At 33.6% G+C, this 19,304-nt stretch overlaps 2 protein-coding genes and 1 non-coding gene across 3 annotated transcripts; 2 read left to right on the forward strand and 1 right to left on the reverse strand.

Annotated features, from left to right (window-relative positions):
• Window positions 1-1,306: 1,306 nt before the first annotated feature.
• Window positions 1,307-2,548, reverse strand: LOC105209922 (uncharacterized). Its single transcript, XM_029038819.2, has 4 exons — window positions 2,492-2,548; window positions 2,264-2,437; window positions 1,863-1,970; window positions 1,307-1,366 (listed from the first exon to the last, which is right to left on the reverse strand). Exons 1-4 carry the CDS (start codon window positions 2,546-2,548, stop codon window positions 1,307-1,309), a joined length of 399 nt encoding a protein of 132 aa, XP_028894652.2.
• A 2,552-nt stretch (window positions 2,549-5,100) lies between these two features.
• On the forward strand, window positions 5,101-5,174 carry Trnat-agu (transfer RNA threonine (anticodon AGU)). Its single transcript has one exon. It is a non-coding gene; the product is annotated as a tRNA-Thr (tRNA).
• A 10,618-nt stretch (window positions 5,175-15,792) lies between these two features.
• Window positions 15,793-19,008, forward strand: LOC105209882 (2-amino-3-ketobutyrate coenzyme A ligase, mitochondrial). The gene is made up of 5 exons (XM_011180532.3): window positions 15,793-15,960; window positions 17,017-17,261; window positions 17,691-18,000; window positions 18,080-18,631; window positions 18,705-19,008. Exons 1-5 carry the CDS (start codon window positions 15,927-15,929, stop codon window positions 18,860-18,862), a joined length of 1,299 nt encoding a protein of 432 aa, XP_011178834.1. The 5' UTR covers window positions 15,793-15,926; the 3' UTR covers window positions 18,863-19,008.
• Window positions 19,009-19,304: the final 296 nt, after the last annotated feature.

Genomic DNA, 19,304 nt, shown 5'->3' on the forward strand with positions numbered 1-19,304 from the left:
CTTTTGATTGGTAGGGGTAACAGCCGAGATACACTTTCTCTACAACCTTCCTTCCCTGTGATTGTAGATAAATTTGACAGCTTACATTTCACCTTTTGGTGGACCAAATGTTTATTCTGGTTCCAAATATCAAACAAGTATTCTCTTTCACTTTCACACTCATCCGAAGGTTCCGTTGTATCAGCGCGATTCTCTGAATTTTTTATGAAACAAAAAAGTATTTCTTTTATCCATAGCATTTTTAAAATGCAGGAATTTGAATCTCTATTTGAATAACGTTTTTTTATGGATATTTTCATTAAGCACAGGTCGTACCCCACAGTTGAATGCCATCGGCTTTATGACCGCATAACATAACAGGACTTTGTTGTACCCAAAAATATTCGAGTTAATTTTTTGTGTTGCAATGTGTAGTACATATATAATTGGAGTAATAGTTATAATTATCATTAATATAAAAAGTAATTGCTTAAATTTCGTGCAAAATAATTGATTCAAAAATAGTTACCGACATTGTCTATATATATATGGTATGAGCGCATTATTTAACCGTGTCTAAACAATTTCGAAAATTTAGTCGAATTCTAGCTAAAATGTGCGCAGACAAAAAGTGTTATTTTCCAAATTACGGTCGTAAAAATATAACACTAAATGTTTTATTAATTTTATTTGCTTTGCTCATTATGCAAGCGAAACTGGCTGCTAATGTTTGTTAAATTCATTTTTGTGTAAATAAAAATACTTACGATTATCGTTGCAGGAAAAGCTGATGAAACTTACGAATTTGCGCTGCAAATCCGTCCACAAATATGTCAATGTATCGCAGTGTAAATTCAAGGCTTTGCGTCGCGGAATCAACGAAGTAACTGTCGAAATTATGCTACTACGTAAACCCATCTATAATGCAACGGTATGTACGAATGCATTTAAATAAGATATAGCTACTAAATCCTCTCACTTTGACACTCGTCGTAAAAAATCGGAAGGTGCGTGGTGTAATGCGCAAACGTGGCGTCATAGCCGGCAAACCTTTGTTTGATTTTTCCATTGACTGCTGTGCGTTTCAGCGTAATAAACATCGGAATTTCATGGCCAATTTGATATACCAATTTATGGGCTTGGAGCAATGGAGCAACATGAATCACACATGTCCCTATGATGTATGTATGAAATCAACGCTGAATGTATTGTTTCACATTGAAAAATTCTTCATTCTGTTTTCCAGCATGACTTATTATTGCATAAATATCCTTTCGACGGCTGGGCCATGGGTAAATTGTTGCCTTTACCATTCGGCCATTTCACCTTAACCACCTACTGGGCTACCTATAGCGATGTAGATATTATAGTTGATGTACACTTTCAACTGTATGAAAAATAAATAATTAATAAAAATTAATATCCCTAGTAGATAGCGCACTACAAATTATAATAATTTGACTTTTATATTTATTTAATCAATATAATTGCGGTGTTTCTAACAAAAAATTTCAGATAAAAGCCGAAACCATCGTTCTATAGGATCTTTGGTGGCATTTTTTACTTCAACTATTTTATTTTCAGCTGTAAAACTGAAAATGTCTGGTTTTATGAAGGGTTCAGGTGGATGAGTATTATAAAGCTTTCGTAATTATGTGTATTTATTTTTGGGTTCTCATAATCTGACTTCATATGACCCATTTGTGTATAATATTTGTAATTTAGACACGACAGTACAAGTCAACAACACAATTCAATTTGATAATTATCTTCAGAATTTTGTTTTATTATTAATTTTATCTATTACAACAAGTTAATTGCACCAGTTTACTCACTTATCTATCAAAAACATTAAATCGTATTTTAATAACAGCCCTCAGTACATTATAAGCAGACCATTTTGTGGTGAAAGTGAATTCGCCATTGCCAAATGGGATTACTTTACCAAGAGCTGGGCCATTGAAGGCATAGCGATCGAGTAGCATATCGTGCTGGAAGCAAAAACAAATGTAGTTTAACAAATTAAATATATAGTTATATAATATGTATTCAGAAGTTATAACAGCTAAAATCGATCTCAAAGGGTGCTGTTGCTATACTTTTCATTCAACGAAATCAACTCATTATGACTTTTCTAGTCGAATTAAAAAATGTATATTATATCTAGTAAATCAATATTTAAGACCAATAATAAATTAAATAATTTTAAGCTGTCAAATTTCATCAAAATCGAGATTAGCTGTTATAGCTTGTGGATATTAAATATATAGAATCCGAGACTCACATCATATGGGCAGGTATGATTCATATTGCTATACTTATCCAAACCCATAGCTTTATAGGCGAAATTCGCTAGAAAATTTCGACGTTTATTACGAAAGAAGGCACATGCATCGATCTTGTAATCCACAATGGGTGCGCGATCCTCGTAGCCGCGTTTCACCAGTAGCGCTATAAGCTTTTAAGACGCACATGAAATTGATGACAAAAACAAATGTTTTGTAAGACTTACGGTCGCATTATTCACCGGCTTTATATAAAGTACGCCGTGCACGGTAACTTCAGCCATGTCGCGTGGCATTTGCTTCAAAGTGCAAACGGTAAAATTCACCGCTGTGGGTTGCACAGACTCACAATTGATATCGAGTAACTTCACGATTTTTTCCTTAAATATTTTATTAAGAAAAAAAAATAATTTCACCAACTTTCAATTAATGTATAAGGAAAATAATTGTGAACTAACATTTCGAACTATTTGCAGTTGCACGCTGGCAAAATAGATTAAAACGAATGTTAAGCGTCTGCACAATTCAAACATTTGGCTGTAACTAGCGTTGACTAAATTCTGCTTAGATAATCCAAAGTGCTTAAACAAAACTGAAATTGCGGCTAAATTCAACTAGCACTACTCAATTCCTTATTATTCAACTAACTAGTGGAGATTTCCATTGAATGTTTGTTGGTGCAAATACTATATGTGGGATCAAATCACTTTTTAATTGGTTCTAATCTCTATATTAGTCGAATTTTTTTTATTGACATTAACGTCTAGATAATTTATTACATTAGATTCTAATTATATTTACTATGTCAATGGTATTCTTCATTCAGTAATTGAAATACATATGTATATAAATATGGATTTCTAGTAATGGCTTAACATAAAACACCCAAATACTCCCAAAAAGAAATATTGATTTGATCACTTTTACTCTCCTAGAATACATAGATACCTAAATATTAAAAGCAAAGTCAAAGTGAGAGTCAGAAATTATTCTCCCCCGGTATCTATAAAGAAACCAACCTTTTACAATTAAAAATTATAGAGATTCCTTAGTGAATGGTCCCATTTCGGGTTCGAAAATCCGAAAACTACCAAACCTAAATTTACGAAATATTAGACAGACTTTTGAGGTCAAAAAAGTATTTTTTTTAATTTCACATTTAATATTTTTACTCATCACGTCAGGGATTACCTCAGTTAATGTGTATCTTTGAGATCAATCTTTGATCCAATTTATAGAGGGTTTTTCAATAGGGACGCTACAAAAGTAGACCGATAGGGATAGGGACAGCAAACGACGCCATTTTTTCCGCTCTTTTGATATTTCTCTTCAGTAAGGTTTGCCATTTCATCTTGGAAAAATATACGATCCACCAAATCGCATTTATTAAAATTTATTCCGAAATTCGGAGTCAGACGACTCCTACGTCCAATATATGGTATACTCATTTTTTTAGCCCGAATTGGATGTTATATCCAAATATGTGGTTCCAACAGGACGGCGTCACAAGCCACACAACGAATGTCACAATCGATTTATTGAAAATTAAGTTTGGTGAACGTATTATCTCATGAAATGGCCCAGTTAATTGGCTTTCACCATTCCTATTGGATTAGCCTTCAGAAAGTATATTATGCGAAAATAATAGTCTTGAAGCAATCTATTTCTAAACGAGATTCCCGTTAAGTATTTTTCTTAGTCGACAAAACCTATCTTCAACTATAAAGAAGATATACCAACCGATGGATGTATAAGTGAAGATTTTAGTTTGAAGAACCTCAAATAAACAAAATTAGTCATTACGAAGTGGATCAATTGAAGCACAAAAATTGGTCCAGCCCTCTGCCTCCGCCCTATCCTACTAATTTTTTTTTATCGTATAAATTTCGTTCGACCTATTCGGATCAACTTCGCATTATCCTTATAATTACTATTTTGTACAAATCTTTCAGCATTGGACCAAACCCGTATAGTACAAGTACTGTATCCTACAATCAAAAATAAAGAGAACCTTTCAAGTAAAGATCGGAAATCGGATTGGACATTTATGCGTGCTTTGGGGAGCTATTTTACAGCCGACAACATTAACGTTAACGAACAAGTAAATATTTTTTCAGAAAACGAAGATTCCCGTTATTTTTTTACTACACTTTTGTAAGAAGCAAAATGTTGAAAAAATCTTAAAAAGTGATTGCAGTATTTCAAAGCTTCTTCACACTTTTAATTTTTCTTCCTCCCTTAAAAATTAGAATTCCAAAATTAGATAAATTTTGAAAAATTAGATAAAGTGAGATGAAGAAAATTAAAAATTTTTAAGAAATCTTAAGAAGAAAATTTACATTTTAATAAATTAATATTTACTTTCAAAAAATTAAATATCTCTATAAAAACTAAATATGGGTTTTACAGTAAGTATTTAAAAAAAAAATAGTTTAAAAAATGCTCCTTTTAATTGAATATCAAGACTAGTATAGTAAAGACACAAAAACATTCTGGTTCGGTGGTTTTTTAAAAATAGTAACTTTCTAGGGTTCTCAAAAAAAATATAATATTTTTTTTTTAATTACTAAATAATAATAAATATGAATCAAACGAACAACTTACGAATATTTGAAATTTTGCTAGCACACAAATATATTTAATTACGACAACTGTTCTCAAATTCACTGCATACTTTCAGGCTGTAACTGTACACATTTGCAATTTCGGTTTACACATTTCTCTGTTACTCTCACTGTTTTTGACATGTCGTTAACAGCGCAATGCTAAACATAGCAGTGAATAGCGTATACAATGCCAGCTATAACAAACTAGTTTAGCACCGGATGAATAACGTGGCGCCGTGGCTTAGTTGGTTAAAGCGCCTGTCTAGTAAACAGGAGATCGTGAGTTCGAATCTCGCCGGGGCCTTATCATATGGACACACTCTGCAATATGATATAATTTTTTTAAATTTTAAATAATTTTGTCATTACTTCAATTTATTTATTATATCTATACTATACTCAATAAAGGAATTTGTAATATTAATAAAATTTCTAATATAAATATATATAATATTCATGATATTCAGCGAATGAAAGATAAGATGTTTGACAAAATAAGGTACGAGTAAATTAATGTAGAAAAATAATTTATGAGACAGCTAATAATTTACAATTCTACAGAAATACATAGTGTTATAAATAATATTAAAATACTTGTGGAACAATTCATAAAAACGTTAATAACAAGACAAGAAAGGGTACAAAACAGTGGCGAACACACCAAACAAACTGAACTGGATTTTTTAGATTTAAGGGGAATTGTGAGTCGAAAATAGACTTCTTTTGAAAATTAGTTCTGAACTGAAAAGTCACCAATAATTTTTCTATTATTTTTTTTATTTAGTTTATTGTTGTTGAGTTTATTGTTAATCATAATACCGGAAAAATAAAAACTCATTTATTATGACTTTCAGTTTTCGTTCCATGAGCAAACTGTTGTGAAATAAATTTAAATTTAAGAAAATTATGCTATTTGCAAAAAAATCCTTGAGTGTCTTAACTTAACCACTGATGTAGAAGATCCCGATGATTTCGTTGCCGAATTTAGAATGTGGAAAAGGTTAAAAATCTTTTCTTCAGATTATATTTTCTAACTAAAATTTTGAATATATTTTCAGGAACTGGTTAAATCAAACAAAGAGATCCAAAACTTTTTTAGACGCGTTGAATTGTTGCGATGCAAAAATTTTCAAAACAGTGCATCGTTTTTTAAAGATTGGAGCAACAATCACCCACTTCACAGGCTTAAAGCATATTTAAGAAATAAAACTGGAGAAGCACGCCTGAACGGAATGGCTCTCTTGAATATCCATAGAGATATAGACGTGACGGGGGAAGAGATTTTAAATGTTATGGCCCAAAATAAAAGAAGATTAGACTTCAATTTGTGAATAAAATAATGAAACATTGTCTTTTTACCTAAAACTTGAGAGCAGTTGCGACTATTCAATTATCAAATATATGAAAACGATGACCGAATGGAGCTTCAAACTGTTTCCCTTATTCTCCAACGCTGGATCCAGTTGTCCTGTTCTCAGACACCAAGAGCATGGTTACTGTAAAGAAATTTAGTGACAAAAAGTAATAGCCAAGGCTCCGAACTATTTTGAATAATAAAATCGAATTTTACCCAAAAAATATATTTTTATTTAAAACATAAACTTTTGATAACGGCATTTAAATACTATTCATCATATGGATCACTATTACTCATTCCAAATGTGAATAAACAAAATAAATATTGCTTTTCTTAAATCGGCGCCTCTTAAATAACTGAAATATCCAATACTTTTCAGCACTACCTTACACAACGCATATACGCATTGGACATTTATCATCTTCTCTTACTGGAATGACAGTTACATGACATTACGTCTGCCATATATGAACGTAAATAAATACGCACATGGCGTTAACTAAGCACCGATGCCGACGAATGATGCGTACATATATATAATTATACTAGTATATATATATACGAATATGTGTGAGTACTTGTGACAGTCATTTAGTATTTAACGTCTTACAATTCAAACTGAATATCTAGAATTTCTTGAAATATCAAAATAATTACCCAGTAATAAGAAATCCGAGGCAAAAAAAATAATACAAATAAGCGAAATAGCAACAAGTTGTACTCATTTAGGCGTTAAAGCGCCGACGGTTCTACATATTTATATATTCTATATGACTGAATAACTAAAACGATAATAGATAGGTAAGAAATGAATGTAAGGGTCTGTATAAAAGGTAATAGATTCTTGTTTCCAAGAGTATCTTTAATCACTGATGGATTAAATGATTGTTAGAGCAATGTTTCAACAGAACGGTAAAATAGTTGGACTTTGAACTTATCAAAGTGATGCCACTAAAAGGCGTGAGAAAAAAGGAAGTCCAAGCTTTCTTTGAGTCTTCATAGTCAACCTCTCAGAACAATGAGAAAACTAAATGACATGATCGCAGTGAGTCTGTGAATGAAAGAATTTTTACATGAAACAACACATGTAGATGTAATAGGTAGATACCATACAAACGACCTTCTATTGACTTATTGTCAAAAATGCGTGCGCATACATATTCAATTTTCGTCCAAAAATTCGAAACTTTACTCACCCGAGAATAAATACAATATGTTCTTAATCATTATCCATAATTTTTTTTATTAAGCCAAAAAAGAGTTTCGCTAATCTTCTTGTGTTTTTGAATACATCAGATTCTGAATCAAAATTATCTCAAGGCCTCAGAGACCAAAACACCTCGCCAGCTAATTACTCGACCTAAAACCCAGTCTGACTTTATACCAGGGAATTCAGTACTGCCTTTTCGAAGTTAGTGATTAATTGTTTAGCTCAATTCGAAATTTCAATCAAGACAGTAATCGGCATTAACGTAGTATATATGTATCAAACCTTTGCTAATTTTTTAATTACAAAATGGTGTTTCGATTTTAGATTCTAACTAAGACAAACTTTGAATCACCTCTAGATATGTGGCTAGAACTATTTTTTTACCAGATTTTAATTGGTATATGACTAAGAAGATCCAACTGTAATCGATTACTTCAATGGTCTATTCTAGGTTGACCGATACCTTCATCATCTTATTAAGATTTAAAAAATTTAGACAGTACAAAACAAATTATGAACAGACAATAAAAGAGACTAACCCAATTTCATATAACCAAGACATGCCAGACTGCGAAATTTAACGTCTTAAATAGAACGACCTGTCACACCCATTTTTCGTTGTGACGTCACAAGTTCATGTATTTTTCTGTCAAATGCATTTCAGGATCGGTAGTATAGGGATTAAATTAACACAACCTCCTTATTTATCATTCCTAACTCCAACGCTTTCTATTAAACCTCTCTTTTACACTCAGAAACTGTCAATGCTCTCAGAACGAGAACAAAAGTGTGAAGCATTGTAACAGTATTTTAGTCGATTTTGTTTGATTTTTGTTTGCGTTATTTGTCTTCACATTTGTCTAACTTCCTCAAATACTTTTACACTTTCTTACATATTGAAGTAATTATCAAGCACCTACCTAGTACATACTTCACACCGAAAGCATTTTTCTATTACCACTAATTAACTCAAAAATACGCCTTGGCATTTGGACGATTGTATTTCACTTGTATGATGGACAACAACAACAACTCCAACGGTTGTCGATCCTGTTTTCCCGCCAGAGTACGCATGCGTGCACAGCATGTGGGCTAACTGAGCTGCAGAGTCAACGTGCTGGCGGTCGCTGTCATTGTCGTCAGTTAGTAGTCAGTCACTTAGACACTCAGACAAATATACATACATATAAATACTAGCTACTAGTTGCTTGTAGTCTAAGACAGCTAGACAGCTAGTGATACAGGCAACGAACCCAAACCCGGCTCATCAAACTTCTCCAAAGCGCGCAGTATCTTTACTTTTCTCCGCATCAATTTCGTGTAGTTGTCAGTGGAGAGATCTCCAAACGCCTTAGCAATAACAAAAGCAACACAGCGAGAATAACAACCATAAATGTCAACCAGGAGTGGAGTAAGTAGCTTGACTGCGTCATAAAGTAGCCAAGTTGATTATGCCATTGCATGATTTCTTTCGATTTCGTTGAATTTGAACGCAGCAATTGAAGACGTAACAAGAAACAAGAGAAACGGAGAGTTTAATAAAAATAATTAAAAAGTAATAATTGCCAGCGAGTTGATAAAATTGAAGAAGATAAAATCAATTTGCACATGGATTCGCAATGAAATTGTTGCAGTGCGATGGTTGTTTGGGTGGCGGGGAAATATGGGTGGTGGCGTGACGACTTGCTCCTTCAATTATGTTTTGATATTCATGTTGAATTGCAACTGATTGAACGTGTTTGACTTCATGGAATTTCGCAAAATAAAAAGTTTTTTGAGTTTTTTCTCTTATTTTTCATTTATCAATATAAAATAAATTTCACTTCAATTTGCAGTAAATACACGAAAATTTTGTTTAATTTTCGTTCATGAATATTTTATGAAGAGAAAATAATTGTATAGTGCGAAAATACCAATATCATTGATTTCAATTTATAATATATACATACATAAATTTCTCTTCAAAATAACAAAATATTATATTCGAAATAGCAACTAAACATATTCCTCCCTTTAATAATATTTAACCCAAACGATTACCCTCCTCGCTTTAGTCAAACAAACTTGGCAAGCATCGTTCTAGTGGAAGTGTTAGATCCTAGAACTGTAGAGTTCTCATTAATGATGAGCGATATTGCTATTTTTAAATCACTGTGATTTTATATTGCCATTGCGATCGCAATAAAAAAACGAATTTAAGAGAATTTGTATTCCACGTTTTTGTTTTATTTTTTTACATTTTCATATTTACTAATTTTAACAATATCCAAAATTTACTTGCTTTTGTAATCATCGTACCCAAATTATCGAAATCGCAACTAAAATTGCTACTGTGATCACTGAACTGCTATTGCTACTGCGCAGTTATTGCTTCGAATAGCTGTTGCTACTCTCCGCTATTTGCAAAAATTTTTCGCAGTTACTATATGAGATTTTTCACTCACAGTGAAAAAAATCACAGATAGTGAAATATCGCTCATCACTAGTTAGATAGTGTTTAATCTGATCTCCGTTTTCTGTAACCTCCATATCTGTAATCCAATTTTTAGGAATCAAACACCTTTAAACTGTCCAAATCAAAAACTTCGGATATCCAAAAACAATCGAAAAACACCTTTTCGTTCCACCCAACTCTCTTTAAACGTTCGAAAGAAATGGAATCTCCAGAATCTGTTGGCTACCTTAGCTCATGCGCCGGTCACAACTTTTAATGAAATATCAGAAATCTCGATCAAGTATTGATATTGGTACAGCGCTTGATATTAGGATTGGTATTAGCACTTTATAACGCCATGTCGTTATCTTAGAGTCACTTTCCATCGGTGAACTATAATATGTTTGAAAGGTCTTTCTCTTTTAAGTCATCATTAATTCTTTTCACATGTGCTGAAGTTCTGGGTAGGCACTAAATCAGAACACAATCATAGGTATGCCAAAAGAGCCAAGGTGCAGTTAATGGATCTCCACTCGAATTTCGAAATTGTAAACGAAAAACAATTGTCGTGTTATTTTTTTTTTTCAAACTAACCGGTAAAATCATCAGACTTTACGTATACATTTTTCGTACTCAGAACGACGATACTACGTTATGAATAATGAATTCAAGACCGATCATCGAAGTCAAAACCGATCGAACCTTTACCGCTCTTAAGGCTCCGTTTTCTTAATATTATATAAAGAGGGCCTGACTTTACTCTGTAATCCACGGTGAAATCTAAACTGTCGATATATTATTAATACATTTCCTCTACATTGATCTTATTATTTAAACCAACACTGTAAAATACAACAATTTATATTTTTGCAATGAACTTCATTTAAGCTGACATTAATGCTCGTAATACGCAGCATTTAATTAATTCACTGACAATTACAACTCTAATTCGAATTATTTCACAGTTTTACACGTCCATAAATCTATTTGTCACAATTCAAGGTAGGTTGCTATTCAAAGTTACTGCAATTGAAATAATAATATTATAAGTTATGTATATATACCCGTATGAGTATGTATATGTATAGTATATTTATGCCTGGTACAAATGTTCCCAGCTAGACAGCAACGCCCACAAACCAAATACGCCTGCGGCGCGACGCACCGCCAATCAAACAACCTGAACAACAATTAATATTTAAATTTGCAAATTAAAAGAGTGCAAAGCAATAAAAATGGTGTAGCAACACATGTTATGTTTTCGTAAATGACTTCTAATTGGATATTCAGATATTAAAGTTTATTTCGTTATACTTCCTGATCTATTGGCCTTGCGTGGTCAATGAATACCATAATGATTCCTATCTAATGTATTGGTACGTAAATTCTTTTCACACTACTGTTGAGATCCGATTCTTGTTTGTTCATAGTCTAGTAGGTTGTATTTCTTAAACTGAGTGATCGATTTCTTGAACTAATGCACAAAATTTGATTCTCCACAAATTCATGGTTGTAATACCTCCTGATTCGACAGAGTGTCTTGATATAATTTCTTGTTGTTCAAGAACGTTCTTGGAGCAATGAAGTTAAATGCTGTCGTTAAAAGTAATAAAAAAGTGCCGAGATTTATTTTTCCAGTGGTTTGCCTATTTGTTGATAGATCTGCTATAAAATACATCGATTGCCTTAAAGGTTTTCGATAATTAGAAATCCAATCTAATCTATTATTGATGGATTTCCTTTAGAGGACAACAGCTCATGCTTCAAACACCTACCTGTTACCGATTTCGGCCCTGAACCAAAGCATATATTCAAATCAGTGACTGCTTTAAGATGTCAATCTTCATCTTTAGGGATTGTGAATCTCCTCACTGTGCTCCAATGACAGCGGCATTTCAGACTGATGATATTGTTGATCAATTCTTCTTCCAAAATACTATAGAACTAATGTTATGCTAAAATTCGAACACTACAGAGAAATGATAATCGGGTTTTTATTTTTAATTGCAGATCTGACAAATTACGATCTTAACTGATCAGTTTGAAACAGTGAATTAACGTCTTAAGGCATTTTTTGGGGCTTTGAGAACAATCTAATAAGGCATATGGCTCTAAAATCTCTAAAATAATATCAGCAATATATGTAATAGATTTAGAAGTAGTGAGTAGAAGAAGTAGAAGGAAGATTGGATAGAAAATCCGAACCTCAACTGATTTTTGGAATCAAGCTGGTTGAAAAAATCTATTTAAAATTTAAAAATAATAAAATAATAATTTGTCGAAGGGTAGTTAACGATTTTGTCTTGGATTTATTGATGATCAATATATGAAACTATCAGGACACCTGATTAAAAATCAAACTATGATATAAGGAAAGGATATGTACATATTTTTGGGTTGGTCCTCAATATATGTATACTATAAAATCTGAAATGTCTCTGAATACATTATAGTAATTTTTGATACATTTCTGGTATGTAGTAGAATTTGTTTCTCCCAAATCATGCTCTGTTTTCTTATATTTCGTACACAAATTATATATTCAAAAAATTAATATTTCTAAAAGCCTCAATTTAAAAAGGCATAAATAAAGTTTGAAATACTTTTAGCTCAATTTGTATTCTCGCGTATTACACAAAATTGTTAAAGAATTTGCTTGACGCCTTTTTGTAACGGTAATAAAACCGTATTTATGCGAGTGCATTCGACCGCAGCTGCCACCGCACGCCCACTCTCAGTTCAATAGCGCTGCGCCGACGCAAGAAACCTGTCATCACAGCGTCAAACAACTTTACTACGGTGCCACAAGTGTTCGCTTGTTAAATGCTTTGTCGCCTCGACTAAATGCAAATGCAGACAGGTTGTAACAGTTTGCTTTAATGATGACTGTAATTATTTAAATGGCGTTACGATTTCTTATCGTTCACTCAACGAAGAATTAATTCTGATTTTATTTTTGTATTTCTCTTTTGACTAACTAGTCGCATAGAATGCAACACATTACTGTTACTAATGGCTACGCGGACAAATTGCTGGTTTTGTTTAATGGCATGAAGGTGATAATGCGTTAAATGGAAGCTTAAGTTGAGAGATCAAGTTTTTTATCGTTGGATTCCGCGTCATTAACCGTTGTTGCATTTGCAATTATTGAATAATTTGTAGTCTTAACTTTGAGTACTATGATATTAAGGGAATTGTTATTGGGTACATTCATATAGTATCCAAATTAGTTGGTCAGCATTCTTCTCCGTTTTTGATAAAATCCTCTACTTATGATGTGTATATTATTTATAATATACGTAATACAGAAGGTACTTTCAGTTCTCATCCACCTCTAAATTTAAGGTTGATATGAAGCTTTTGTTTAATATTAATCTTTTGATCATAAATTGTTACGAGGGCTGCTATATATATTTCTGGCCTAGGCAACACTAAGTATTGCCAGGTGCAATCTGACATTTCCATTGGAAGGTTTGACATTTTTTAGCATAACATCACTCAGAACGTTTTGTCATTTAATCGTGAATTGTTTTATTTACAGGGAATTAAGAAATTCATTTCGGCCAAAAAATGGAATTAACTCGTGAACATTTTCGTTTTCAAACATTTTTCACAACTTTCGACGTGGGTTATCGCAACAAGAGTGCATCGATGGACTAAAATCTTTGTATGGCTATGAAGCACCATCCTATAGCATTGTGAAAAACTGGTACAACGAATTCAATCGTGGCCGACGCTCGCTCAAAGACGAATTCCGTGAAGGTCGTCCAAAAACAGCAGTTGTGCCAGAAAACATCGATGTCGTACTTGAACTGATATTGCAAGACCGTCATGTAACATACCTTCAGATAGAGGCATGCCTATGCATTTCTCCCACCAGCATACATTCGATATTGCATGAACTCATGACCGTAAAAAAGGTTTGTTCTCGTTGGATCCTGCACAATTTGACAATCGCTCAAAAAAAAAAGGCTCAAAAAAGTGCTTCGAAAATTGGTTTGAGCGCATGCAAAAGTGTATAAATCTTGATGGAGAATATTTTGAAAAACAATAAAACCATTTTCGTTGATAAATATTCCTATTTTCATTATTAGGCCAGAAATATATATAGCAGCCCTCGTACATAAACAATACGAACTAACTATCTCGTAGAGTCAGCTCCTTCACCGATGATATTTTCAACTCAGAATAATTCGGCTGCAAGGTAGTTCAATGTTACAGTTTCGAAACTAGGGACTCGGCATCCAACGGTAACTGTCAAGGACAGCGAAGGTAGTATATTCATACATATATTCGTTGAACAATGTTAACATCATTGTAGAGTATGTTCAGTCTATCGTTCAGTTATTTTCCTAAAACCCCAACAGCCCCTTGTGACCAATACTTCGGAGTACGTACTTTTCTTTGGAGGAATCCAGCATTCTATTTTGTGCTCCAATTGACCAATTGTAATAGAGTTTTTGATCACTGTTGAAAGGAGATATATTTACTGAAATCATTCCAGAACTAACATTCCAAATACTTCATCGATCGATATTGATATCACCTGTCAACTAAAATAAGTCTACAGTTCGAAAAATGAATGTCTCCAATAAAATTGGGTCCTCGTGGATGTTGTATGCACTGGAAGTATTTATGAGTTTCTGGCATTATTCTGCAAAGTATTTGCTACTTTGGGAGGATGTAGGTAAATAATCTTTGATAAGCTACACTCAAGAGGATCGAGGAAAATTTCCCTAACTCGAACTTATAATATAACCTTTGTACTCTAAAGGATCTATCCTTTTGTAAGTATGTACAATGCATATTATATATATATGTATTCAGATAGATATATATATAGGCAGTTTGGAAATATTTATGTATATATTCGTACGTATGTTTGTACCTATATATGTATATATCATTCCCTGAGTTTCGCACAATCTTCCTCAACAATTAGTATACTCGCATGTGCAATAGTATCATATGGCTTCTTACTAATTTATTAAAGTAACAACTTCGAATGCACATATAACCATAGCATATGTTCGTAAATACATACGAAGACATAACATAAGACTGACATTCAATTGGAGCTGACTTTTGTTTGTAAATTAATTCCGATGGTTGCACGAACCGGGTAGACACAATACAAGAAATAAACCGAATATTACAAATAAATTGGCGTTATTATATGTAGTACATACATATTAGTTTATTTTCATATTCTTATACTTATTGGAGAAGATCATAGTCAAAACAGAACTTTCAAATTGAATATCCTGGTCTCATTCTTGAAATAATGCAAGTTTAAACTGTGTTTTGTAATCTTATGATGATTTGAAAGTGATATTCCTTTCCCGCTAAAAACTTTGTGAAAAACTAATATCAGAGGTACATAGAAGGTCACACTAATTAGATGTAAACTAGAAGAGACAAATGCAGTTTGATAATACTGAAAGTGGAAGTATTAAAGTTTTGTTCACTTCGGTTCAATCTAAGGTCTATCATAGACGAAAATCGTTTACACCAACAACTCATCTCTAATATTTTACGTTTTTACCCGCCTCGAAAGTCGAAAAAGTCACCTCCACCAGCTTATTATATTTGGGGGGTTTGGACAATTTCTTGCTAAATTTGTACTAACTCCTAAACATTATGGGAATATAATTTTTTTACGATCCTCATTAATGTATGTAATTACATATATTTATATTATTCATTTACTTATGATTTTTTGCATTTTGATTTTGCTGATGGGTAAAAATAAGACTCATATACATACATATGTAGACGATATTATATTATATTCTTTGTATAAATAAAGCAATCAGCTGTTATTGTGTTTGCTCCTCCTGTATACTTTCATAAGTATGTTAGTATCTTGCTGCAGTTTATTGCCCACACCATGGGCAATAATTGACGACGCCGCCGGTCGCTATGGAATTGGCGTTTTGACAACGATTCAGTTCAGAAGCGAAAGCAATCGAGGGTGTGTCGCGTAGCAAAGAACGAAATTTGGAAAGAAAAGAATTTCCATAATATTATAAAACATTATTGGCTTGGCAAGAAAATGCCGATTTTCTCAAAATACGCGCTGCTAAGAGGTGTGTGTTTGTTTTGCATATGTTATGTGATCGATTTTGAAAGTAATATATGTTTTTAGAAAAGGAAAAAAGTGTGAATATTCTGCGTAAAAATATGCGCACTGAGAAATAAGATAATAAATATAGTGATCTAATTTTCTACTATATCCTCAACTAGTTATATATTTTGTATATATGTAAATAGTATATGCGAATTTTTCTAATTTTTATAAAACCCAAAACGTCTGAATAACAAATAAATATCAATGAACTGTCAAGAACATTGCAAAAATAGCATTTTATCTCGGTGCATTAGTCGGGTGATCCGAAAATGATATAAAATACAGCTAAGATTTCGCATCGTACCAATTTTTATTTTCAAATGAGAGGGAAGATCCCGAAAAGTTGGTTTTTTCGTTGACGGTGATAAATCGGATCGTTTAAAGAGATCTATAGACATGATCGTTACGGATACCGATACTTATGATCACTAATAGCGGATTTTTGTGACAGAAACGAAGATTTTAATAAAAAAAAATTCTAAATTAAAAAAAATTTAAAAAGAACAATATATAATTTTGGACCAAGATTGTTTACTCCGTATATTTAATTATATTTTATGACATTTCTAATTGTTTAAATAAGTCTCACTCACAAGAGCTATTTGTATATAAATATACAAACTATCATGAATATTACAATTATTTTATTAAACTGATTTAATTCACACACAATTCTTAATTCAAAATAATCCAGAGAATATGAATATATTTTTTCCCGCAAAAAACAGACCCACCCTAATGAAAATGTTTATTATATACTGACATAAGCACAAATAGTCAGAATACACACGCTCCCGCTCATAAATACACGTGCCGCTTCCAATTCTATTTATATGGCTGCCGAGCGATGAAGACCGAAGAATAAATGAATTTTAATAAACAACATCTGTAAGCGAAGAAGCACTACTGTCTGGGAGAAATAATTTTGCAAAGCGTCTGCACAAAATATTCTACAATTTCCCGCATTTTTATTATTTTTCTTCTCTCACTAATATGCATTTCGTATAATTTGCAGGCGCTGATAGCGTACTACGCCAGAGTCAACGACTCTTCGCCTTGTCCAACGCTCAAGCCTCGGCCGCACGTCCAGCGTTGACTCAGTTTCGCGATATACTGAGCACACAAATCACAGGCATCAAGGATGCCGGCACCTATAAGATGGAACGTGTTATCACCTCGTCACAGAGCACCGAGATCACTGTGGAGGGCACACAGAAGCGGATCTTGAATTTTTGCGCTAATAATTATCTGGGTTTGTCGGTATGTAAAGTTTATGTAGATTTTGTTATTTGTGAAAATTTGAATAAGACTTGGTAGTATGTGGACCATGGTTGTTCTATTCACAACTATTACCATTGGTCTTGACTCAGACTTCTTGAGTTCGTCCTTTATTGAGTTTTCAGCAAACCGCTGTGGACGAAAAGCATGAAAGATGCAGGCAAACATTAAGATAGTGGTTTTCTAACATGTAAGAGAATCTCGAAGACAGCCCCCAGGCAATTAGAAGTGGTTAAGAGCGGTTCCTGGATTCATATCACTCGCAGACCACTTTGAGGGAAAATGGACACTCATTTTCCCTTATTCATTAAGTAACTCTTTATAAGTTTAAACTCCTCCCCAGTACCATACAAATGCTTGATTTTCAACTACTCCTTTACTCTAACAATTACCTTTTCACATCACTTTCAGAACAACCCCGAGGTGGTTAACTACAGCAAAGAACTACTGGATAAATATGGAGCCGGCCTTAGCTCGGTGCGTTTCATTTGCGGCACACAATCGATACACAAGGATCTGGAAAAGAAAATTGCACAGTTTCATGGGCGTGAGGACGCCATTTTGTATGCTTCTTGCTTTGATGCAAATGCCGGCATTTTCGAAGCGATTCTCACACCAGACGATGCGGTCTTCTCCGACGAACTGAATCACGCATCCATTATTGATGGCATACGTCTATGTAAGGCGCAGAAGCAGCGCTATAAGCATCGTGATATGAGTGGTGAGTCCTAAACACCCCATGTCCTCTACATGTAATAAGCCTTTTCTTTTTGAACGTTATTCTACTCCTTCAATAATAGATCTCGAAAAACAATTGCAATCATCAACGGCACGTCTAAAGCTGATTGTTACCGATGGCGTCTTCTCAATGGATGGTAATATCGCACCTTTGCCGAAGATCGTTGATCTCGCAGCCAAATATGATGCTTTGGTCTTTATGGATGAATGTCATGCGACAGGTTTCTTTGGCGCCACTGGACGTGGTACCGAGGAATACTACGATCTCTTGGGCCGCGTTGATATTATCAATTCCACCTTGGGTAAAGCACTTGGTGGCGCTGCTGGCGGCTACACAACTGGTCCGAAAGAGCTGATAACTTTACTGCGTCAAAAGTCGCGTCCCTATCTCTTCTCGAATTCTCTACCACCACCAGTGGTAGCGACGGGCATTAAAGTTATGGACATGCTAATGCATTCCGATCAGTTGTCGCAGCGCGTGCAAAGCAATACGAAACGTTTTCGCGATGCCATGACTAAGGCGGGCTTTATCATTGCCGGTGAGAATCATCCAATTTGTCCGGTGATGTTGGGTGATGCGCGTCTTGCCTCCATTTTCGCCGATCAAATGCTTTGTAAGTAGAATTGTTATTACGCTCTTTATCGAGATATTAATACAGTAATATTTTTAAAATTTCTCTCACACAGCGCGTGGCATTTATGTCATTGGCTTCAGTTTTCCAGTGGTTCCCAAAGGTAAGGCTCGCATTCGTGTACAAATCTCAGCAGCGCATACTACGGACGATATCGATCATGCCGTGGCCGCTTTCATCGATGTCGGCAAGTCGCTTAAGGTTATTAAGTAAAAAGAAATAGCGCTGGGAGTAGAAAGAAATAAATCTTGAATAAAACTTAAGATTCATGCCACAAAATGTGACAACTTATTGCATTTATTATATATTTTAAGAAATAAAGGAATACATACATAGATGTTACTATGTATACTTTTTAATGGTCTGATTATTTTGTTGTTCGTTATTGTAGTCCTTCGTGGAATATTGCCCTTTAGATGAAGCGACGCTTTGAAGAATGCGTAGATTTTTGAGACACTTAAGCGGGAAAGGCACTTAAATTAATCTCGCTAAGTGCCTCAAGATACTTACCAAACTTTTTCTCAAATACTTCGATCCATTATTTTTTCTCTTAGAATGAGAGTCACATTTATTTCTTATTAATAACAAAAATACTTAATAACAACAATAAATATGAAAAAAAAAAAACAAAAAAACATTTTGACAATACTCAGCG

The sequence above is a fragment of the Zeugodacus cucurbitae genome, chromosome 6 (assembly GCF_028554725.1).
Source record: "Zeugodacus cucurbitae isolate PBARC_wt_2022May chromosome 6, idZeuCucr1.2, whole genome shotgun sequence".
NCBI classification, from domain to species: domain Eukaryota; kingdom Metazoa; phylum Arthropoda; class Insecta; order Diptera; family Tephritidae; genus Zeugodacus; species Zeugodacus cucurbitae.